The sequence below is a fragment of the Synchiropus splendidus genome, chromosome 7, assembly GCF_027744825.2.
Source record: "Synchiropus splendidus isolate RoL2022-P1 chromosome 7, RoL_Sspl_1.0, whole genome shotgun sequence".
Lineage (NCBI taxonomy): Eukaryota > Metazoa > Chordata > Actinopteri > Syngnathiformes > Callionymidae > Synchiropus > Synchiropus splendidus.
Genome location: NC_071340.1, coordinates 12,865,966 through 12,890,783, shown reverse-complemented (window position 1 = coordinate 12,890,783; position 24,818 = coordinate 12,865,966). Strand labels below are relative to the sequence as shown.

At 42.5% G+C, this 24,818-nt stretch overlaps 2 protein-coding genes across 3 annotated transcripts in view; both read left to right on the top strand.

The window, feature by feature from the left end:
• The window catches only part of LOC128762215 (netrin receptor UNC5C-like), a 176,340-nt gene that overhangs the window by 69,673 nt on the left and 81,849 nt on the right, over window positions 1-24,818 (top strand). For both annotated transcript variants that reach the window (XM_053870297.1, XM_053870296.1), the window contains exon 2: window positions 13,396-13,632. In XM_053870297.1, coding sequence (XP_053726272.1) covers window positions 13,396-13,632 — 237 coding nt within the window. The remainder of the gene's footprint in view (window positions 1-13,395; window positions 13,633-24,818) is intronic.
• On the top strand, window positions 20,119-22,013 carry LOC128762216 (tripartite motif-containing protein 16-like). The gene has a single exon (XM_053870298.1). The coding sequence runs from the start codon at window positions 20,248-20,250 to the stop codon at window positions 21,883-21,885; it is 1,638 nt and encodes a 545-aa protein (XP_053726273.1). The 5' UTR covers window positions 20,119-20,247; the 3' UTR covers window positions 21,886-22,013.

Sequence of the window (24,818 nt, the reverse complement as noted above, 5' to 3'; positions counted from 1 at the left end):
AGGCAAAGAAGGAGGCTGCAGCTAGTGGTTACTAACCACAATATTTTAGCTGAATCTAGAAGACTAAAACTCAAATAAATAGTTTATAAGTTGTAGCTCACAAGGCCAGTTCTTCCAGTGCAGTGGTGGAACTGAAGAGGGAAATTATGGATGCAAAACAGGCAGGAGGAGATGAGTATGAAATGAATGAATGGACAAATGCCAGAGACGGAGGTAGGGATGAAAGTGCCACTCATTGGGGAAAGAAGAGTTATGTGCTCCGGCGGAAGGAGTGATGATCGGAGAGAGACAGACAGCAGAGAAAGCGGATAAAAAGGTGGGAGAGACTATAAACCTCCAGATGGAAAAAATGTTGGATCCAATTTTATCTTCAGTTCTGCCAAAGTAGGGAATGGAATCTCCAAATGAAATAAGCCTGTAAGCTGTTCTCTATCATTGTTGGCTTGGGAGAAGCTTAATGATTTTATTCTTCACTTCTCCACTGTGTGTGATTGGAGGGACGATAGACAGTGTGTTTGTGTGTGCGTTTGCATGCCGCCCGGAAATAACTGTAATTCTTTAGTGCTTACGTCAGTGATGGGACCAACGTTTACGGTCTTGGGCAGGGGTCTCAAACTGATCCACAAAGGGGCCGCAGTGGGTTCGGGTTTTTGTTCCAACCAAACAAGAACACGCAGTTGAAGCGATCGGGTGCGGCCGAAACAAACAGCACCAGACTCAAAAATAAACGGAATACATTCTTCAGACCCCTGACTGATGAAAAGGCGACTGGTCTTTGAGGACCAGGACTCTTTGAGGACCAATTTGAGACCCCAAGACTCGAAGGGAAGTATGGGTAGAGACAGGATAGTACCACTGGGCAGGAAGGATCTCAACCTAGCAATTATAACTATAACATATATAAAAAAATGGAGAATTTCTAGGATGTCTTCAGAATCAGAGTTACTTTATTTATCCGAGGGGGGATTTCTTTTTGCTACAAAAACTCCTACGATAAAAGATGAATAAAGAAAGGAAGAGAATACAATATGTCTACTGAAAGTCACTTGTTGCTACTCTATAACTGTTATATTCCGCTAAGTATACAATATGGCCACTGTTTTACAATGAAAGCGGAACAATAGGGACTTAAAAAATGGATGTTTCAGAGAAAACCACTAAAATTACACAGTATTTACTGGATGGCGTGACGAGCAGAATGAGGACGACAGACGGAGCACATGAAGACAGAGGGGAAGTTAACTTGAAAGAAAAGGGCGATGAAGAAGTGTCTGGGCTAAACCAGATCAATGTGTGGTCGATTGGTGTAAAATACGCCTTTGGGGATGTCATCTGAAAGACAAAGACAGAGGAATGTGGTATTTCTCAGAAGCTGGAGCAAATAAATGGTCAACAGAACAAAGAGGTGCCACTCAGACAACCAGACAAAAGCGAACCCGACATTATAAAAATAAGCAGTAAATAACAGCGTTGACAAGCACAAAGAGGCAGGGAGGAGGAGACAGGACGTATCTTGTACAGCACAGATACAGTAAGCAGCCAGCCATAATATCAGTTGTCAGCCACCCAGAAAAACATTATCCCATCTCCCTGAATGTAGCAGCCCTTCCCCGGCCAGTGTTTTAGATATTCTAATGCACTGCCCTGCACTGGCTGCCTGTATTAATAGTGATGCTCAGCTGCGATGGTACGATATGAATGAAAGCGATGCTTGGCTTTTCCCTCCGGTTTCGGATAAGAAAGACAGAATCCATCTGGAAGATAACATTACACAGCATCTCGCTCAAGTTTGTTCCCCCCACAAGCTTGAATAAAGCTATGCATATAAATGAGATGTGTGTACATTTCCTATACAATACGGCATAATCCCTGCACATAACAAACAGGTTACTGACTGTGAATCAACTTTATTTCTGTCTCAGTCACTGCCCATATGCTCGTCTGTTTATTTCCTGTTCTCTTATCAGGTCCTCGCTGGCTTTCTTATCAAAAGAGCCTCTGCATTTTGTTTAGTAGCAGGATTGGAATGCGTAGTTGTGGACTCCATTCCGTCTTCCTTTACCCAGCTGCGGCCATGACTGTGACTTGAAAAGTTAGGAAGCGGTTAAATGAAAAGGTCACACTCCCGGATCATCGTGCTGCCCTTTCTGTTAAAACAAAGATCATTTCAATTACTGCTCCATGTCATCCAGAAAACACTTGATTTCATTACGCATTCATTCATTACTGCATTCTGAAACCGTATTTTCTGTTGCAAGAATGTGCTTCCGAGTCTGTCAGCCATGTTCCTTGCATCATCAGGGTGAGAGGATCAATAATAAATAACATTCTTTCAAAGCAAATCGGGCTAAATGTTCTCCAACTGGGAATAGTTGATGGTAGTTAATAGACATTTCTGCATTGTTGCTGGTTCGCGCCTGAAACTTCGTGGTCTATCGATCAATCTGTTGTTGAGATGCTTCAGCATTTGTCCTCGTACAATTTGGAACGGTGGTCTCAGTTTTGAATAAGGTGACCTTCACCCTAGTTGTATCACTCATGTAAACCACTGTGGCCACAGTTGGAGGTCTTAGTGTGGAATAAACTGGGCCACAGTTGTCACGGGTCAAGACGTGGGTGGGACCCAAGTCCAGTGATGAAAGGGTCAGGAGCGAGTCAAAATACAATATTTTAATGTTTAACAACAATAAAACCACAACAGAAAGCATCACTGAACCGGGAGAATCAAAGCAAAGTCAGAATGGCCAAAAAGAGTCACCAAACTGGCAGAAGTCCATAAACATGAATAATAGTCCAACAGAAAGCATCACCGAACCGGGAGAATCAAACCAATTTAAATCTGGAAACAGAGAGACAAAAGCACAATGAACAGAGATAGTCAGTCACAAAAGAAACCAGGAAACACACGGAAACAGAGGAAGGAACTAAACTCTAACTCAGGCAACCAGGGTTTCAGAGAGAGTTGTCAACAATGAACAAACTAGAGCACAGAGAGAGAAAAAACAAGGAGAACCAATTTACCACAGGGAACAAAAGGAGTCGATCCGGCACATGTTGCAGGAGTCCAGGTGTCTTTATACACAGGTGATTAAAGGGTGATTGGCTCCAGCCGTGTGCCACAGGAACAGGAAGGAAGACGGGAGAAACAAAACATGACTCAAGGGACAAAATAAAAGCAGAATCATGACAACAGTATCTGAGCAGAGATGAGGTCCAGAAGCAACCAGACAGAAAGCCCTCCTCACTCTAGGAATATTGTATCAAGCTATGACCCACTGGCTAAGCAACCCAAAGGTATATGAAGGTTCATATGCCAAAAAGCCAGTGTCTAGAATATAGAACCTCCCACACAATCCCACAAAGAACAAGGTCAAGTCCCTTGAAGCCTCCAGAGTCCTAGCCCACAGTCCCACAACCGAGGCAAAGGACACACAGCTCCTGAGTTTGCGGAGAATGCATCAAAGTGTTGATTGTCTGTCAATTGATTTTAGGGCATTTGTAGTTGAGTTATAATGGGGTGGCATTATGCAACAATAATTTGGTGACAGAAACCACCACAAAGATGTGCACCAGCTCAGGAAAGTCAGAGGAACCGTTATCTGGTGCAGCGATCGGTATCATCTTCCGCCCTGTGCTGGACTATCTCTCACCCCAGTCAGTGTGTGCAAGCAATCTGGCAATAGACCTCTATGACCCTTTTTTTTTCAAGCCAATTCAGACAAAAAAATTCTCATCTTATTGATCTGTGTTTTGGGGTTAAATGCTACAAAGAAAGTGGCATTATGGTTTAAAAGCCAATGCCTACTTTCTGGACCTGATCTGCAGTACGTTTGCAGTCTCCTTCTAGAAAGGATGTACGCTACCTCGTCTTTACTTTTCCGAAATATTGAACACTGCTTTGCAGATATGTCAACCATGGCTTGATTCTGGAACCATTTTGTTGGGATTTTAATGGTAACAAACTCTATCACTGCTGACACTGGGACAGAATATGAGCAGCCTCGGGATGATGAGTCTGATCAATACATTTGTAGGAAAGAAAAAAGTGTCTTATTGGCTTCACAGCAAAGTGTTGCATTCATTTATTCAGATAAATGAGACAAAATAATTTGAATAAACACCGTAGCAAGGATGAGGCGAAGCACCCCGAAGAAGGGAAAGATGAAAACCTCGCGACATCCAGTAACAGCAAATGTTTGGCAATAACGCCGCACACTGAATTTTAATATATATATATTTGTGTGTGTGTGTGTGTGTGTGTGTGTGTGTGCGGTGGTGCATGCAGCATTTGGCGGTGGCGAATGAGAAAAATAGCAAACTGAGTGTGCTCACACTGCCTACCTGCAAACACCCACTCACCATCTGCTCCTGTGTTGTCCTTCATAAATGTGCCTGTGCCCAAAATGTATACACAGTTGGATGCGGTGTACGGCATTTAAGTGGGCCTGACATTTCTAATCCTTCTGGGGAATTCAAAACAAAGCCTTCATAGCATGGCGGCGTGGAGGAAATGTATACATGATAATCATCTTTTGCGATGGAATAAGAGCTTGGCTGTTATATCTGCACGTTAAAATTTAAGTTGGTCTCAACAAATAACTTCTGCAACTTTTAAACTCGAAAACTAAATGTATTATTATATTTCCATTATCATTTTGTTTAGCATTTTTTTGTTATGCACAGATACCTTTCTAAATGCACCATGGTACATTATTATTATTATTTTTTGCCTTTGACCAACAGGTTGTGGTTCTGTTCATTGATCCTATACAGCCTTAGATACATGGATTTTTTTTTTGTGTAGTGTATAAAAATAATGAATAATATGAGGTGTGTCTGCATGTCTGTGTGAATAAGGGAATAAAACATAAGATTGCTGCTTATTATTGAATTTTGTGAATCTTTTTTTTTGTTAATACGGAACACATACAATGCAATGTAAGGTTGTGTCACTTAAACATTTTGATCCAGAATCGATCAAAATGATCATCAATACGTTTTGTTGTTTGAACACGTAAAAGTTGCGCTGTACATTGCAGTTGCTTGGGACTATCCTGTGCTCCACGGTGCCGCATTTTGTCAAGCTATGTTCAAATATTTGAGGCACAGAGAAAAGCGATCAATTTCTACAGCACACAGGTTTAGATTTACAGAGTATTTTATTGAAAGAACTATACTGCAGTGCCCCACTGGGATCTAATACCATTTTGGAAGCCCCTGAAATGAGCATAATGTGGGCCTTTAAAGTTACATCTTAGATAAAGAGAGGATTATAGATCCATTGTACACATTGTTCTGAACAGCACAGACGTGGCGTAGTCTTACATGAATATGAAGGATCGTATAAGCTCATAAACATATGCTTCTCTGTAGGCTTGTCTGTTTAAAAATGCATGCGACATCTGGCCCCTGACCCACACTTAACAAACTTGCTCGAGGGAACGTTACACAACCGTTGGCCCTCAACAAACATCCTTGATTCTGTTGTTGCAGGCAGAAGTTTGAATCCCCATTGCCATTACTTGCTATTTAGAGTGGCATTGATCTGGTGTCATCCTGAGGGTGCGGGAGTTTGTTATAGACGGAACATATGCATAGATTCACCCCGACGGCATTCTGTCAGTCACGACCAGCTCAGGAAGCACAGACGGTGAAGACACTCCAGTTGTGAAATAATATCTGAACTTCTGCTGAAATTCTGCCTTAAATACATAAATAACTACGCTTTGGTCGGTGAATCCTGTCCCTCACAATACATTCCCCACGATGTGCTAGAAGTGATATATTTTATTCAGCGGAACATATATTTAGATTTTTGGATTGTTTGCATAAGGCATTTCTGGCGTACACAAACAAATGACTCTTGGAACAAAGTAGTTCGCTCATCTCGCCGCTGACAACAGGACAGCAACTCAAATAAGCTCAATTACTCACCGATATGTTCATGTCTTGCGATGTCAAGTTAAAACTCCAAGTTAATCTCATGCTGCCAGGAAGCAGTGGAGCCATGCAACAAAAGTCTAAGTTAATTAAAGAAGAGATCACATTTACAACAGTGAACAAGATAATGACTCTGTGGCAACACTAAATGGTAAGAAAAGAAAAAAAAAACAGGTTTTCTATGTGAACAGAGGAGATAAAATTGTCAACATTTAAAGGCGTTTAGAAGACAGATCTGTGAAAGAGCATGCAAAAATGTGAAATATACAATGATACAAGCTATACGTGGAGGTGTCTTTGGTCAGTGACCAGAGCACTGACCAAATAACATCATGGTCAGAATAACCTAAGAATTTCACTCATTTTTTTGGCCAAACATTTTCTTTTGTCAACATGAAACCATCAGGTTTCATGTTTTCACATGAGGGACTGGCTTCTTCTGTGACAGAATCTCATACGTGTGTTGTTCATCACCGGCATCTGATCCTACTCAAAGTTCTTCTGTGCTACAGCTGCGATGTAATCTCTCCATCCAGTGATGGACCTGCCCAGTGGACCTGTTCCAACTGAAAAACCTCCAAAGGAAGATTCGACACAGGGCATTAGTGTAGATAGTTCTTTCATGGCGAGGAAAGACGGCCTCTCGGGGCACTCCACCTTCTACATGGCTCTCTAACATCAATGGGCGACTCCTCCTTTTTGCGACTCAGTAGAAAAAAACTCACCAATCTTTGAACCAGGAATCAGTGTTGTGGTCAGTGTTCACGTGCGCAGACATGTCATTCCAAAATAGATCTTAATAAAATAACTAAATAATTGCATTTGAAGTCAAGCTTATGGCCTGGATGCAGCTGCTATCATAGTAGAATTTGTGACACCTGCTAAATGGTGTGTAAAAATCAGTGTGACACAAAGATGCTTTCTGACTCACCACTCCACTGGCTGCACAACAAATCTCGTCGCTGGATTTACTTGGTGCCTTATCTCTCTCACACAATGAAGATTCGAGGACAGCCACCAGCTGTCAGCAGCACCTCCCATGTAGATGCTGAAGCTTTCAGCTGCTTGCTCTGCTCTTATGGTTTCTCCTGTCGAGCAGAAGTCAGCATAATTGGCTGAGACAAGCAGTGTGGTGGCTGTGCTCGCTTTTCTCCTGGTTATTTCATCAGTCAGGGTTGGCCAGCAGGCCACGAGGAGTCATGTTCTTTTTAATGGGATTTTGATTTTTTTGTATTTTGAAAAGATCAACCTCGCTCAACTCCATCAATCAATATTCCGATTTTTAGCATTTCCTCAACTAAAAAAGAAGGGGAAAAAATGGGCGGTACACAATGGCCCACACAGTCCACATTTATACATCACTTTCAGTCTGAGGAAACTTCGGGAACAATCCGTTTTCAGCAGTCTTCGAAGATGGTGCAACACCATTGGAAGGATACAGAATTACATAGTGGCTATTACTGTAAAATGAATTCATGAATGGAGTTGACACTGTCATCTTAGATAACCAGCAGTGATGGAGGTGGTGTTAAAAGGTGAGATAAAAGGTCAAACAATTGTTCTCCAAGTGGGAGCACTGTTGTGTGGGATCTCTTTGAATGAGTTTTCAACCTCCATACCTCTAAGGAATGTTTAGATGCAGTAGGTTTCCATGCCTCACTGTTCAGCTCTAGATATTTTCCAGCAGAGTTCCTACCTATCGTTGAACAAAACCACCAGCTGGGGGCGTGTATTTGAATGGTGCATGGGCATGTGACCTGGTCAGATATGCATTTTGAATGCATCTTTGCGAGGCCGACTGTGTTCCGTATTTGCGTGCGTGATCCATATGTTGAATTAAAACTGGATGCTCTGGTTGCAACTGTAATCGTAAGCGTTCCTGGAGAGATACTGAGATAAGCAGGCATGTGTTTCACTGACTCACCCTCAGATTGAAAGTGCAAACTTGCTAACAGACTTTCATGATGTAAGCAAATGTAATCATATGGTCGTGTCATTGATGTGGGCGCTGCTGCTATTCCACTTCCTCTGCTCATCTGAGGAGCGTGTCATTTCCTCCGTCGAGGACGTTTTGTGATTGTTAGCAAAATAACTCAACGGCCGATAGACAGATTCAGTGACATTTTTGGGGTATGTTGGCAATTGGGCAAGAAAGAGATTTTGGAGAACATTTTGGTGGTGTTCCAAAATACCATCTGGAGCCATGAATCTTTTAAATGTATGTCACTCCCTGTGTTTGTACTCTGCAGCTCGAGCTCACACAACACTTCTTCACCCTCACTGTGTTCACGTGGACCACTGTAATGAAAATGCCTAATGTAAACATGTCTGTCCAGCTGAAATTTCCTGATTGGCCTTGTTCTGAATGAAATTTTGTTCGGATTCAGAGGGGCACTGAATGTTGATCGGGTCAGCTCCCATGTGCACATGTTCAACTTGACATAAGCCGTATATTCATTCATGAACTCAACAACTGATGCGGTTTGTGGGTTGATTTCAAAATATTGTAAAACAAATATATTAAATGAACTATAGGCAACAATCACTAAACAAGTGTAGTATACCTTTCTGAGATGTTGTTGCTAGCTGACTGATGGTGGTTTGTTTACAAATGGATCGAGGAAGTGTTGTGACAGAAGAGTATATTCTGTTGTTGTTTAGTTTTTACTCACAGTTTCACAGTCACGTATACCTCAGTTTTAGCGATGCTTTACGTCACTTAATGCTTACTGCTGTTATGGTTGGTGTCCTATTGAGGACAACAATGATATTTACTGTATAGTTCTAGAAAAAGTATAGTATTATAAAGGCAAAAAATGTGGCTTAAAAATAATGGTAGATGCCTGTTCTCTTCTTTTCATTATCACTGCCAGTTGATGACATTTGAAACTGTAAATAAAAAACCTGTTTATTAAGATTCCTGAGTGAGTTGTACTAGAAAATAAAAATTAAATCATAAGTTTACCAATTCTCATGTGTTCTGCAGCGCAGTCTTCTCCTGTGTTTGGTATGTCCACCGTATGAACTGCTCTCAACTAAGGCTACTTCCGTTTCTTAAGCTCACATTGCCACCTTTTTTCTCAAAAAAAAAAAAAAGAAGTGACAGGTTAAGACTTTCCCAGGTTGGTTGCTGACACATTAGCTCATTTTAGTGCGCAATAGTTGCCTGTGGTTTCTTGAACACCCTGCTCACCACCTGACGTGTGCTCTGGAATTCCCCTCACATCTATCGATGCATTAAGCCCCTGACATAAGATATATTTGCTGATATATTATTGTATATAACAAAGATTTATTGCTTATTTTCGAGGGTGTTTAGATGCAGGCAGACCTACAGGCATGGGCAGATGTGATTTGACGTTTTTTTTTTTTTCTTTTCTCAGGTGCAATATTTACTATGACCCGTAAAAGGAAGCAAGACATTGTTCTGCTACAGGCTTCCATTATTGATGGCAGCATTCAGGCACGTTTATGAGCTGCACTGTACGTGTCAGTAATTCACTTTGCTCTGAGATGTGCCAAGTGACGAAGGAAGAAAACAGAGGCTGAAGCCGCTTTAGAGAGGTGCATACAAAATTGTCAAATTGGATAGGAAGAGTGTCAGAGACGTGAAGACGCGAGGGAGCAAAGGTAATATTCATCAGTAACTGTAACCCCGGTGTTTTTTCGTCTGCCGTTGCTCCCACCGATCATGTTACTGTGCCAATCAATAATGTATGGCTGACACTCCTGAGCAAGGAACGGCCCGGCTCTGAATGAAAGATGAGGGTGAGAATGGGAGGCAGAGACGAGCGGAATTGACAGCAGGTGTTTGTGAGTAAGTGTGGATACAGTCGGGGGTTCAGGGTGTTCATTTAAGTTGGTGGGAGGGGCGTAAAATTGACTAAATTAATACACTTATCACACTTCAAAGAAGCGCTCTGTGGTGGAGTTGAGGAAATTCCACCAGCTAAACATTTGGAATGTGGAAATCCACCCCTGAATTTGACATCTAATGCAGGTGTGTTTCTGCAACACAGTAGTCTGTGTCTAACTCCGTCACGCAATAAAGTCTAGTTTCCAGATTAGTTGTTGACAATTCATAACTAGAAAACAGCTTAAATAAACAGCAAACTGGGACGTGTTCAAGGGTCACTGCTAACACAATCTTCATTCATTTTCAAATTCATATTGCATATACATTGCATAGATGGGTGTCTGGTTTACCAGCAGGCTTTTAGCCAGGATTTTGAAACAGGGCGTCCAAAACCCCGCCCCAACCCATAACCCCGCCCCTATCTCCGCCCCCTCCCGACACACCATGTCAACGACTGACAACTAACAACTTGCTTGGAAAAGCAGCTGTCTTTGTACCACAATAACTTGATAAACAACAAATAAGCATCTGAGTCAAATAACAAACGTTAACTCACATGAACTCAGTAGCTGTTGCCACAGTAACATTTTGAGATACAGGGGTGCTCTGGGCAATTGTTTTACTTGGCTGACCCTGATTAGTTAAAATAATAATAATAGTAAAAAAAACATTTTTAAAATGATTGTTTCCCTCACTACAAGTCATTGTGTGTACAGCCTTGTGTCTACATCTTTTTTCCATATATTCATGCAAGAAAAGCCTGCAGTTGCATCAGCTGTGATGGTTTCCTAAACTTTCACAACCACAACATTCATTCATTCATTCAAACAATACATATATATAGACTTGTCGCATCATTAAATAAATAGAACTACTCGGTTTTTGATCCCTGTTAAGCTATTTTGCTCTCATTCTGAAAGGGCTGTGTGTTCGTCCTCTTGCCGCTGGGATGCGGGGAGTGGAGCGTCAAATATTCCTCCGATTAGAAAGCAATGAGTTAGTTTTGTGAACGACTCATTTTGGAACTCATCTGCGCTTTCCTCCTGTCATCAGCGTCAGACGAATAGCAGCGCACTTCCATGCCGCGAGTGTCGCGACTCGAGAGATCTCCGCAAGATTACGGCAGTAAACAAATATGGCGACGGCGATGGCCAAAATACGGTTGCGAAAGGTTTGAGAATCTGCAAATTTGGATCATATTCGGCGAAATTACCGGGCGGAAACACGATTTAATGTAAACCAGTGAGATGACAGGAGGAGTTGGGCATTATACAGGCACTAATAATACATGTAGGGCGTCCTGCTGAAGAAACAGGGCGTCCGATTTTGAGTGCTGCAGGGTGTCCATTTTTTCACTTTTTGCTGTTTAGATGCCCTCTAGCTAGAAGCCTGCTCCCCAGCTGTGAAGCAACAGGAACACAAACAAGTTGACAGGCATGATAGCGCTGCTAGTTCCCAGCGCTACAGCAACTTCTGCGCACCAGCAGAGTGCTCACTGTCTTGTCCACCACTTCTACGGTGCGACAGTTGTTTTTCTTTTAGTCATGGGAAACAATGTTCATGAAGCTATAGCTGGACAAACTGCTCTCCCTGAAAAGAAGAAAAGAAGAGCAGTGTGTTGATGTTGTGGGTGATAATATTGATTTACTGAACAGCAAATACACACAAGACAAGGCAACTCATTTAGCGTTTCCAAGGCCGAACTTGAAACGGAAACTTGTGAGGAAACCAGTGGCAGCGCTTATGAAGTTATGCTTTGAAAAACTCAGGGAACTAATTGCAGAACTAGAAGAGAAAGCGCTATCTTGGTGGCATCAAAGCGCAGCCTACGCACGCCCCCCCACACACACGCTGGTGTCTTGTTGTCATACCTGAGCTGCTTTTAGCTCCTAGCCCACAGCACAACACCTTCCCAGAGATAAGCGCCACAACTTCACACACGGTGAGGAGAGTCATTTGGTGTTTGTTTAGCTGTTTACGCACACCATGACACATCAGCTTTGAAACATGGGAACCCTGAAGCTATGCTGAAAATATTCCTCTGGACTCTAATGAGTGCTTCAGTGATCAAGTTAAGTGAGTCACGGCGTTTAGTCGATGCCAGGCGGAATTCCTGCCTATCATTGTATAGTTATCCTAGATTATACAGTATATGTATTGTCTTTAAATCATAAAAATAATTGCACATCCTGTTATTAGGTTTCTATAATAGCATATTCTACATGGATGTAATTTATTTCCCTCCCGTGGCTCAGCTTTATATTTATTTCTCACATGATATTAGAGGTTACTTCTTTGATAAATTGCTTGGCCTCACCCAAATTTGTAATGGGCTCACTGGAAAAGTATTTGCTCGGATGATGAGGCTGGAGGGGGGGAGGCAGGGAAATAAATTTTTGTGTCCATGTTCACTTTTATTATTGTGCTCAAGCGCTTGTGCATGAGTCAGGGTGCAGGCGGGTGAATAAATTACTTTTCCTTCACCCACTCTTGTAATCCTGCTCCTCATTGATCGAGGAGGGGAGAGCAGGATGAACGGATGAATGAATAATACGCCGAGCTCATTCTTTATGCTCTCTTAGCACCTCAAGCTTATTACTCCGCGTATTGTTAGAAAAGTCCGTGAAAGTTATTTTTCATTGTCTGCCCTGAAATAATTAATGCCTTTTTGTAATGAGTTTGAAAAGTTTATTCAAGACCTCCAACTTTTTAACTCTAATGCTCCTTATTATAGCCAACATACAGTAGTGCTCACAGTTCTTCTTCCGAAGATGGATTTCATTGTCACTCATGCTTATTGTACTGTATGGGACACTATGTATATATATATATATATATACATATATATAATATAAAACCCAGTCCTCCATTCTCAAAGCGCCAAGAAAAAGTCTGGTAACCCAATCCTCCACTTTCGACACAAAATGATTTTGACTTTCTGTCCTGTGTGTCACTCCTTTCCTCTTCTTCTTCATTTCTTTGTTGACCATGGTGTCTAAGTGCTGTTTCCGACAGTCCTCATTGTGACGCTTCAATGCTAAGTGTTCATACAGTGTTGAAGTCTTCAGTTCTTCTAAAGTGTTGGAGAGTGAGAATACAATTTTAGTCTGACTGTTCAACCAAACCACCATAGCCTTTTGTTTACTTTATCAGCCTATTATACAATGGAAATTTTGTCATGTTTTTTTAAATTTGTACTTTTATTATTTGAAAACTTTTTTGACATACATGCATATGAATATGTTCTTGACTATTTATGCAACTGAAAAAAAGAAAGATCTTAATCATATCGGAAATTCTGTGTTCGTTTTTTTTCTGTATTCATCTCTCCTTTCTTTTCCTTTTTTATGAGGAGCTTATATTATGATGAATGTTAGTCATCTGAAGGTTGGATCAAGGTACATTTCAAGGTTCAAGAGAAAAGAATTGTCTTTCCAAGTTACTGATGTGTATCAGATATTAGGGATCCAACTAGGATACTGCTTTGTCACATGTGATTTACTTGAAAATGGTGTGAATCACCAATAGGTTGTTGCATTCTGTGTCTGCAGTGGATGTAGACTGAACCTTTTATCTCCTTCTGTTTCTCTATATTACAGTGAGAGATGATGATGATTTCCTCAGCCTGAGTGAGCTCCCTGAAACCTTCCCGTCAGATCCCCCGGAACCCTTACCCCACTTCCTGTTTGAGCCAGAGGAAGGCTACATTGTCAAGAACAGGCCGACGACTCTGTACTGCAAGGCCACGCCGGCCACACAGATCTACTTCAAGTGCAACAGCGAGTGGGTGCATCAGAAAGATCACACTGTGGAGGAAAGAGTGGATGAAAACTCAGGTGAGTGTCTGCATATCCATTACTTATTCACATGGCACATCTGGGGAAAGTTTCAGTACAGTTAGTCTACAAGTAGCTCTGACAAAGAGACTGGACGTTCAAACTGGCAGAAATGTAGATACTGGGGTTTTTATTGGGACTGACAAGTTCAGAAATGAGTAAATAACAGGCACAGCTGATGCTTGGAGGCCGACATTGGAAGCCAGACTCACACTTGTTCCATTAAGCGACACTGTCGGCGCAAGCCCTGCATCACCTAACAGAAAACATCCGCCTTAAAACCAGATTGATTGTCAGACGCAAGGGCAAATTGTCTTCAACCAGACAGTAGAAGTCTCACTTGTTATCGAGCGCATAAACATGAATTTCTGCTATGTGCGAGAAAAAGTACCTCTCACAGCACACACTCTCAATGAAAACGACTTCATAATACTCGTGTTTTTACTGCTTCCCGAGTCGTGGAGAATGTTATTTTCTGCATTCTTCAGATCACTTGACCAGCTTGGAGGATGTACTCTCAATGACAGTCAAGTATTTTGCCATTAAACAGATCAGATATTTCTTCTGGTCACCAGGTCACACGTCACCTGTGTGTGTAAACAGCTGTCCACAGTGCTGCTACTGCACTGCACTGCTCTGTTCCCGGGGTGTTTTAATAGGATCTATAGTCGACTGGAAGGGGGCCAAAGCGACACGCTTGACAGCCCATGCTTTCAGGCTGGTAATGATGAGGCTTGTTGCTGCTTTGGCTGGAACACAAAAGAGGAACGCAACAGCTTTAGCTGACTTAAGACGGACATGAGCACAGCTTGTAGATCTCCACCTACTTGTTAATGTGTCTGTTATTACACACAAGATATCATGTTAAACTACAATCTAATATGGACGATAGACAACTTCTCATTCTCAGACACACAGTTCATTCACTCCGACTGTTGCCAGGGAAGCAAAACCTTCCTGATTTTCCCCTAATACGGTCATCGCACAGTGTGCTTGGGCACAGTTCAGCGTCCACTCGGATGTGTACTGAGTGGTTATTATTTTACATTACACAGTGAGTGAATACAATTCAAGTTAGAAACAGCAACTTTAGAGTGAGATAATAGAGCAGATGGTCGTATTTTTCACCTGAGAAGCTGTGCCTTTATGGTATAGTGCATGCATTCTCAGGAGACCCATCTGTAGACAGAGAGTCCTGCTCCTTCAGCGGAGGATAGGTGGCCCCGACTATCCATCAGGTGGTTGAGGTTATAGCCACTATATTCTAGAATCCCAGTCTGGGTCGTGATATGAATATGATGATCAGTATCTCCCTCACTCCAACACAGGCAGTAGAGGTGAGCGGGAAAAAAGTCCCACTCTTAAGTCCATGCAGGTCCTCATTGAATGTTGGATGCTGCACAATGTCATTTCCAAAAAAAACAGGTGTCAACTGAGGTCCAAACAGTCACGCTCCCAGTACATGACCTACTTGCTTAAAACATCTAAATCCGCAGACAGATATTTCCTTCCAGACAAAACCACCACAGTCTGACTTTCTTCGTTCCTACCCATCTCAGCATTCATCACTGACATCATGTGCAGCTGCCTCTCATTTATTAGCCTCCCATGAGCCACTCATTTGCTAACTGTCGGGTTCCAGGCAGCGTAGTTATGGAAATATGTTCCCTTCAATTAGCAGCCTCTGCATGTGAGCGCTTGAAAGAGTCACAGACACCGCGATCTTAATCAAAGACCAAGACATGGGAGTTTAGCCTGTCTCAGAAGAAGGACTGTCCTTGTGCGTGGAAAGGTTACATCCCAACAGCCACAATAATACCGTCCCTCCAAAGTGTTGTGTTCACAAGCTGGCGAGAGCCAGCGCTTGGATCGTGCCGTATCTGGCAAAAATAGAGCAAACATTGTGAATAAATGTAGCACCTGTTTACCTCCATCTGCTCTCTCACTCCATTTATCTCATTTTTGGTTGTGAAGGCCACGTCAGGATCTTATGATGGAGTGTTGGGGGCGCAGGCCGAGAAGAACAAGAGCCTGAGAAGATGCTTTTTGCGAGGGTTTGAAAGGCCAACAGATACCATGGTGTCACACGGAGGAGAAATATGATATGAATCCTGCTGTGTTGTTTTTCTTTGACATTCTCACGACAGTCTCTCGCCCTTTCACCTGGATCATTCCTATAATGGCTTTTTATTAGCTTATGAAGAAAGACAGATGAATATGACAACTGTCAACAATGGGGTCCAAATCGATTAATCCTTGTCTGACAGCTCATTTGTAGAATGACCTCCTTCAACGTGAGAAGGTGGATTGAAGGACAACACATTCAATTAATCGTTGTTAATTTACTTCCTGCCAAAATGTGGTTACTAAAAGGACTAATGGTGTTAAAAGTAATATCCCTACATCCCTTATGGGGGTGAAGAGTCATTGGAATTAAATATGCATGAGGCTTAACATCTATCTTTTGTGGCTGAAAGGCAAATTTCTGAATGATGCGAGGTTTTGATGTGACCCAGACTCACGCATGTCTAAATATTGAACCCAGCAAGGCTTAAAAGCGGCATTAGCAGGAGGAAGTATGAAAGGGTGATGCTGTTTTCTGAGTCATGCTAAGCTTGAGAATGACGACAGCCAATAAATAACTTAAAAACAAGTTGAGCTTTGAGGCTACTGAGGTGAAGGTCACAGCCAAAGTGATGGAGGGCTGAATGATGGCCTGGGGTCACTCGGGTCAAACCCCAACTGGTGGGAACGGACGAGCGGTCAAAGCATCTGTGACAGTAGAAGACATTTGACCTGAGCTCATTCGATAAATTTAACTCATGGGAAGTTAAGGAGGTTTGATTAAGGAGTGTAAGAATGGAAAAAAATCAAACATTTATGTTAAAATATATAAAGAAATGTAATGGAATATAGTGTAGTTGCTTTATTTTTGTCAGTCAAATCACACATTGGGGTAAGTTCCATAGCATCGCCCGTGTGTGCAGTGTTTTTAGCAGGTGCTTTCTGGATAAAAGCAATGAACTTCAGTGTGTAGATCAGAGTATCGTTCCAAACGCTAAAAAAACAACAAAGAAAAAGCAACATGATAAACAATCCCTGCATCAATGATCTCTCTATAATGGTCGACCACTCATCTGCTGCCAACAGGTCTTTCTACACTCAGTTCTAGATTTTGATATTTATATATTTAGATTATTAACAGGGCTGTCGGTTGATTCAAATAGTCATCACGCCATTATTGGTAGACTCATCACACCTTTTTTATCTGTTCCAAAGGAAGAGTTTATCAACACAAGAGTGGCCATTAATGCTCAGGGTGGGATGCCTTTCGTATGTTTTTCAGCCTTTTCAGAGCCTCTGAGGTGATTGTAAAGAATGTTTTTGACAGTATCTGTTATGTTGAGTTGTTTCCATAAGTTACATTCAGAACAGATACAAAAAGTGTCGCAAGTTAACTCAAGATTAATTGAGATTTAAAAGTTTGGTCTAGTTATTGATGAACTATCGGTATTTCCATCCAGATATACTTATTTCTGTGCAAATTAATTCATGTGTTCCTTATATTTTACTACATTTGTTTATTTTCTTTTAACCAGATTATTGAACAAAGAGGCTCTCAGTGACACTTGCATTACAAACGTTCCGAGTCGAGGCGTATGATTCGCCTCGATCGAGCGAAGTGTGTTTGCTTAACAGCACCCTGACCTCGGTATATCTCCATTAGCCTTGAAGTGCGCTAATGACACATTGTATACTAGGTTACTTACTTTGTCTCCATTAGCTTGAGTGTGAATTGTTATTAGTCTGCTCGCAGTGACCCGTGACTTCACGCACACCGTGGCTCACACACACATACATTATCGGCACGGCCGTATCGGCTCGGGTGATTTGTGACCTCTCTCCCTCCTTTGCTGCCATCTCATTCGTATTGATTTCTTCTCTGCCTCTTTCTCCCCCTGCTAATGTTGCCTTTCTCCTCTTTCACTGTCGTCTCTCTGGCATCCATCCCACTCACCTTTTTTTTTCCCTCCTTCTTCCGAGTCACATCTCTATGCTTTTCTCTCAGACTTGGTTTGAAACGTAAGTGTCAATCAGAATTTATTTAGAGTCGTGTCCACGGCGTCTGGAGGCAGCCGAGCATTTGCATGTGTTTATTTCTCCACCGAGTTTGCATACTCATCTGTGTCTGCTGGTAAATGATAATGCTGCTTTTTTTGAGGATATCCAATAATGCGCTTCTGTTTGTGGTCTTCTATTAAATGTTTGTTTGAGGGTGCGTGTTTGTGTGAAATTGACAGCGTTCGCTTGCATTTCCCTGGAGACTTTCTCTGGTGTCCTGGAATGTCCTGGTTCACCGCTTCTTCAGAACTTCTCCTGAAGTTCAAACTGAACAATGACTGAAACCAACAGATGCTGCACTCACAGACAAACAGTTAAAGGTGGCAGGATGCAGACAAGTGAGGAGGTATTGGATCGATCAGCGTTGAAGTGAAAGCGGCCTTGAGAAGCCGTAGCCACACGCAGTATGCGTTGTGACTTCAGTCGGTCACAGATCGTTGAATCTGTCCAGGATGATTTCTGAGCTGGGGTGAAGAAGTCAGTCAACCTTAGCTGTGTCTTGTTCATGCAGCGTCTCATTTTTTTTTTCTTTTCCTTTCCACTGGCATGTCTCTAGTGACGTGTTCAACACCATCTTAGTTAAGACATTTTTAGGCATCAAAATTGCTCGTAGCTTTTATGAAACTGATGTTTTGAGTTGTGTTGTTGTGGTGAGTTTATAGGATGAGCATCAAGGACAATAGTGAGAGCTGATATGGTGGATGTTTTTGTGGAATCCAAAAGTGGGTAATGAAGAAGCTTGACAAAAACGTATACATTAACTTATGTGTGGCTCACAAAATGATTGTAATATATGTGAAAATGTAAATGTTTATAACATCTGAATATAGGTTTTAATGCCATTGTTTTGTTGGTCACATTGGGGTGAAGGTGGAAGAGACAAGAAGAATGAATTACTGATCACGATATTATTGAAGTCAAATGATGTCAAATGATGAGGAAAATGTTTTGATATTTGATATACTATTTTTGTCCCTTTCCTTTTCATCTCACTCCTTTCCAAATCCAGTATATCCTTGTTTTCAATGACAGTATACTATAGCTTTGCATTGCATATGCAACATTCATCCATTCACTTTCTGTGCCACCAGTATTTTACGAAAGTCAAAATCAAATAAACCAAATTGTCCTGAATTACTCATCACTCCAAACCTTTCAAAGTAGCTTTTAATACAATTTCCACAGTTTAGAAAACTATAAAGGGAAACATGTTGGAGCCAGTCCATCATTGGTGGCGCACACTTTCTGAACCCTCCTTTTTTTGTTCAGCCGTGACACTTCATACTCGACAAGCAATCTGTTTTTCCTAATTATAGTAAATGCCAACATTATGAAATTGACTTTGTAAGCCCCCACGTTTTTAGGTTTAGCAGTCACAGCTTCAAATCCCACAATCATTTGCAAAGTGGAATTGTTTTCTTCCCCCCCGGGGAGCCCTGAGTGCAGGGTCAATCACGGCGCGACCCCCAGCAGGTTAATAATGTTCACACAGCGTCTGCTGGAGACACTACCAAACGGGTTGACTAGCTGCAACTATAATCATATGTTTTAAGAAAATAACAAACTTCACTCATGGCATTTGTGGTCGAGAATATTTCATTGGAGCGTGGAGGTCGCCCTTGTGTCTCTGCTGTTGTCAGACTCTCTCCCTGATGAAATAATAATAATAATCACTGTTTTCTTTTTGCCGTTTTCCCCCCGGAGGCTCGCTGCTCTGACCTGTCAGCGATCACATTTAAAAATCACAGAGCTTTTCCACCCGCTCCCTTTGTCTCTTTGTTTTTCAAAGCCATTTAGTTGAAGCTCCTGTCATTCCGTTCGACGTGAGTCCTTTATTTGTGGGGGTGTGTTTCTGTTTTGCACAAAAAATATGAACAAGTCAGCCACATATTCTCATCTCTGAGATTATATTGGTTTTACTTGATAAAATTGCCTTTTCCTGATGCACTAATATGAGTATTATGGTCACTCATTATCATTTATTTCTACGCCAAGTATCATATCATATCAAGTGCAAGGCATTTGTCTTGTGAGGAAGGCTTCATCCTTCGACACTGTTGCCTGCACTTCTCTCTCTGTACCAATGAAAACAGTGAACGGCTGCTCAGACCCGACTCGAGATACTATTTTAAATATGTCTCTCACATATTAGTTCAATGAACTAGTTTCAGGTGTACTGGGTCTCCACTTTTAAAACACTCACACTCACACGTCACTAAAACATCTCACTGCCTCTGCTCAAATGTGACATGGTGTCATGGTGTTTTCATGGGCGTGTCAGTGGAGTCTGCACTCTTGACTGGAGTACTGGTCGTGCCACTGAGTCCAGTCGTCTGCTGATCACTTTGGCAGCGATGAAAAAAATCAGGTACCATCACATGGTTTCACGGAACTCTGCAACCAACCGGTCGGACCAGATTCTGGCCGAATCATGTGACACAGTGAGTAGTTCAGTGGAAGTCAGAAGTGTGTCAGTCATCTGTCGCCTGTGTAATGGAGAAGATCGGTGTGGAAGTGCTCTCCTGCTCCATCTGTCTGGATCTTTTGAAGGATCCAGTGGGTCTCCACTGTGGACACAGCTTCTGTAAGCTGTGTATTGAAGGTTACTGGGACAGACTAGATGAGAGGAACATCTATGAGTGCCCTCACTGCCGGCAGACCTTTACACAGAGGCCTCTCCTGCAGAAGAACGTCATGTTAGCAGAGCTCGTGGAGGAGATAAAAAAGGCTGGACTTCAAGCTGATGAGCCCTCCTATGCTGGACCTGGAGACGTGGCCTGCGACTCCTGCACTGAGATGAAGCTGAAAGCCCTCAAGTCATGCTTGGTGTGTCTGGCCTCCTTCTGTGACAAGCACCTCCGAGCTCATCTAGAAGAGCCAGCCTTCAGGAGACACAAGCTGGTCCCCCCGTTTAAGCAGCTCCAGGAGATCATCTGCTCTCATCATGATGAGGAGAAGAAGATGTTCTGTCGTACTGATCAACACGGAATTTGTCCTCTCTGTGCTGTGGACCAACATAAAGACCATGACATCGTCTCGGCTGCAGTAGAGAGAAGGGAGCGAGAGGATGAGGTGGTTCAGCATCGTGGTAGGATCCAGCAGAGGATCCAGGCGAGAGAAGATGACGTGAAACGGCTTGAGGCGGAGGAGAAGAACATCATTATTGCTGCTGATGAAGCTGTGAAGGAGAGTTGGAGGATCTTCAACCAGCTGATTCTGAACATCCGGAGAAGAATGTCTGATGTGGAGCAGCAGATCAGGTCCCGGCAGCAGACTGGAGCTGCTCTACTCAAAGGACTACAGAAGCGGTTGGAGCAGGAGATCGCTGAGCTGAAGAAGAAAGATGCTGAACTGCAGCAGCTGTCCCACACAGAGAGTCACACAATATTCCTCCAGAGCTTGTCCTCACTCTCAGAGGTCAGTGACGACGCGCTCTCCTCCAGGACTCATGTCAATCCTTACCGCTCCTTTGCGGAGGTGACAGCAGCTGTGTCAGCCAGCAGGGACCGACTCCAGAACGTCCTGGGAGACACATGGACCAACATCTCTCTGATGCTCGCTCCAGAGCCCAAAACCAGAGCCCAGTTCCTCCGATATTCTCGTGACATCGCTCTGGATCCAAACACTACACACTCACTGTTGTTGTTGTCTGACGGAAACAGGAAAGTGACCTACATGGGTGAAGATCAGTCTCCTCCTCATCATCCAGATAGATTCACCGATCAGTATCATCACCAGGTCCTGAGCAAAGAGAGTCTGACTGGACGCTGTTACTGGGAGGTGGAGTGGACTGGAAGAGTTAACGTAACCGTCTCATACAAGGACATCAGCCGATCGGGAGAAGAAAGTTTATTTGGTTTTAATGACAAATCGTGGTCCTTATTATGTCGCAACTCTGGTTGTTTTTTTACACACAACAAGGTGACAACTGAAGTCTCGGGTTATAGGCCCTCCAGACTGGGAGTGTACCTGGATCACTCTGCAGGTCTTCTGTCCTTCTACAGCGTCTTTGACTCTATGACCCTCATCCATAGAGTCCAGACCACGTTCACTCAGCCTATACATGCTGGAGTCTACGTTGGTTTCTCATCCGCGTGTGAGTTCCTGAAGCTGAACTCGACAACGGTGTGAGAATGAATTGTGTCTCACAAATGCTCTACTGGTTCTGTTGGTTCTTCACGTCTTTGCTTCTCTACTTTGTTAATGCTGTGAAAGCTGTAATCCAGAGGTGAAATGAGTTTTATGATTTCTGTACAGTATAGTTGTAATGCGCACTGTCAGTGTGATCTGATCTGTTTGAGACACTATGTTTGAAATAAATATGGCACTATTCCTTAACTTTGGTTGAGGTCGTCTACTTATTTCATTTTAATAATAGTATGGATGGGGCAGAATGTCAATATCGGACACCCCTCTTGCAAAGTATAGTGCTTTGAATCGTTCTAAGTACGAATGAGGAATGACTGTGTGCTTAATATGATGTGGATTCATTTCAGTAGTGGTACAGTGGTACCTCGGTTTTCCAATGTCCTGGACTTCAAACAAATCGGAGTTCGAAAAAAGATTTTTTTGCTTCGGATTTTGAACGAAAATCCAGAACTCAAACGCCCCCGAAAAAAAGCCGGAAAAACATAACGTGCGCGGACCGATCAGCTGACCCATGACGCACATTGTTATTGCGTATAACGCAGCCTCTGTATCAGACGTGTCCCGTCAGCTATGTTTACTGACTGTTTTTTCTTCAAATTGAGGTGTAAAACCTTTCCTGTCTCCGCACTGGACCGTGGTAGAGCGTCACAGGGGAGGTGCTCGCTCTCCACACCTCCGAGGCTGCAGCGCTCACTCCAGGGTTTGATGTCCTGTTGGAGCTGGGACAGGGATGAGGCGAGTCTGGGACAGAGCGTTACTTGGTTTATGACTTTGTCACAGCCAAACTGCACAGAAGCGCACATTCAGAGCTGGACACGCACCGGGCACCTCTTCACTTCTGGAGAGACGTCACTCACTCGGCAACCCCTCCCACATGCAGCGGCCACACACATAGAGGAACAGTGCACCTGCAGCAGACACTCTACATTCACTCCTACAAAAGCCTCTTTTAAGGCTTGTAACTATTATTATTATTTCTTTTTCCATTAATTCTAATGGGAAAAATCGAATCAGATTTTGAACAAATCGCTTCTCGAACGGCCGTCTGGAACGGATTGTGGTCGAGAGCCGAGGTACCACTGTATTTCAGCAGCTTCTGAATTGATATTAAATCTCACTGGTGACTTTATTTTCGTAAAATGCTCCATAAATCTCAACTATTTGCTGTCAAAGTGAGTTGTTCTGGCAGCTGTGCTGGTCCTGGCCACACCTCCTTTGGTGTGATTCGTCAATGGATGAAAGTTCAACTCAGAAGTGGCGACACACATTAGAGCTTAAATACTCAAATTACAACAGAGACTTTTGCTTAAAACAGTATGAGCATTAAGCCAGTTGCTTCCCAACAATATCACCATCATAGAGTAAATAAACTACAATAAAAAATAAATGCAAATACCTCATCACCTCCATGAAACAGATGGCACTCGTCTCATCATTCACTTCACTGCCGACTCGTAAGCTTCATCACCAGACGTGACACGCTCACTCAGATCAGTTCTTTGTATTATGATTGATTGAAGTAATGGAAACGGAAGCCTCTTGTCATGATTTATCTCTGATTTGGATTCAGTTATCTCAAACATCTCACAGCTGACAGCTGCAGGTGACTTGGCCTTCATCTTGTTACATGTGAACAATTGACTTCTAACACCAAATATATTTAGATATGTATTATACACTGCTGTTGCTTGTGTGACTTTCAATCCAAAATAATGTGGTGCAACAGTCTAGCTCCATTCCACATTCTACCTTTTGCCTTTTCAGTCACATGACAAGCAGAGATAGAGCCCACTTCATTCTGGCGGTAGACTGTTGTGACACTATCATGTGATGCACAGTTCACACGTTGATTCTGTCTAGAGGAACAAGTCAAAATACAGACATTTTGTTAGTTTAGCCAAGTGGAAAATGTGTGAGAATATGTTGTCTCTCTGCTTCAGCCGGCAACTTTTAATAGCACTCAGGAGAGGAGGTGTTACCAGTATTTACACTTCAACCTCAAGATACTTCCTCTCCATTTCCTCAACTATTGAGTTCTTAAGTGTGTGCTTCAGCGTTTGTAAACTGAGGAGAGCAGCGGAGATGTCATTGATCGATTGTGACAGATTTGCGTGACAACACCTGAATATTGCTTTTCACTTGATGGGCCGTTGAGCGATCTGAGCGCCGTATCCCAGCGTCTGAAGATGAAAACATCCTCTCAGACTGTTGCCCCGTAGTTGCATCAGCATCTTGAATCCAGGCGACGTTTTTCAAATTTTAAGACGTTTATAAGCCCTAATGTTGCATATTAGGCTCCTCCTGGGAGATTTAAAATATATCTGTAAACATTTGTATCATTAGTTGTGAGCAGATGTCAAGAATGTTCCCGAAACTATTTTAGAGCTGACACACATATCTAGCCTGAATTCATTTTTATACCTTCATATTTTATTCAATAATGTGTCGATATATGTGAATATACCGCTTTAACTTCATTTCAACCATAGAGACAGTACGACTTTGGTGTAGCACCTTTACACTAACTTGCCTTTACTCGGTCTCGCTCTGGATTATATTGCTGATGCATATCTGTGACACATGAATCAAATGTTGATGGGATTTGAAGGGTGACAATCAGGTACTTTATATGTAGCTCTTTATGTGGCTTTGCGTATGATCCATTGAGGTTCCTTATGCACCACAGTCCGCTCACAAATGGCCGCTATTTGACGCCTTGGGCGTGAGAATGTGTTGGCAAGGAAGAGTTAACATCGTGAGCCCATGTGGTAATCGGGACCATCACAATATGTTGCTTGTGCCAACCATTATTTCCTCAATGTTCTGTTCAAAACTGTTCATATGTTTTTGAGTGATTTTGCTGCAGATAAATGACACGATAACCTCTTTGGCACTTCTTCTCATACTCTCATTCT

Excerpts from the sequence above, each read along its gene's own strand:
- LOC128762216 (XM_053870298.1), top strand. The coding sequence starts at position 20,248 with ATGGAGAAGATCGGTGTGGAAGTGCTCTCCTGCTCCATCTGTCTGGAT.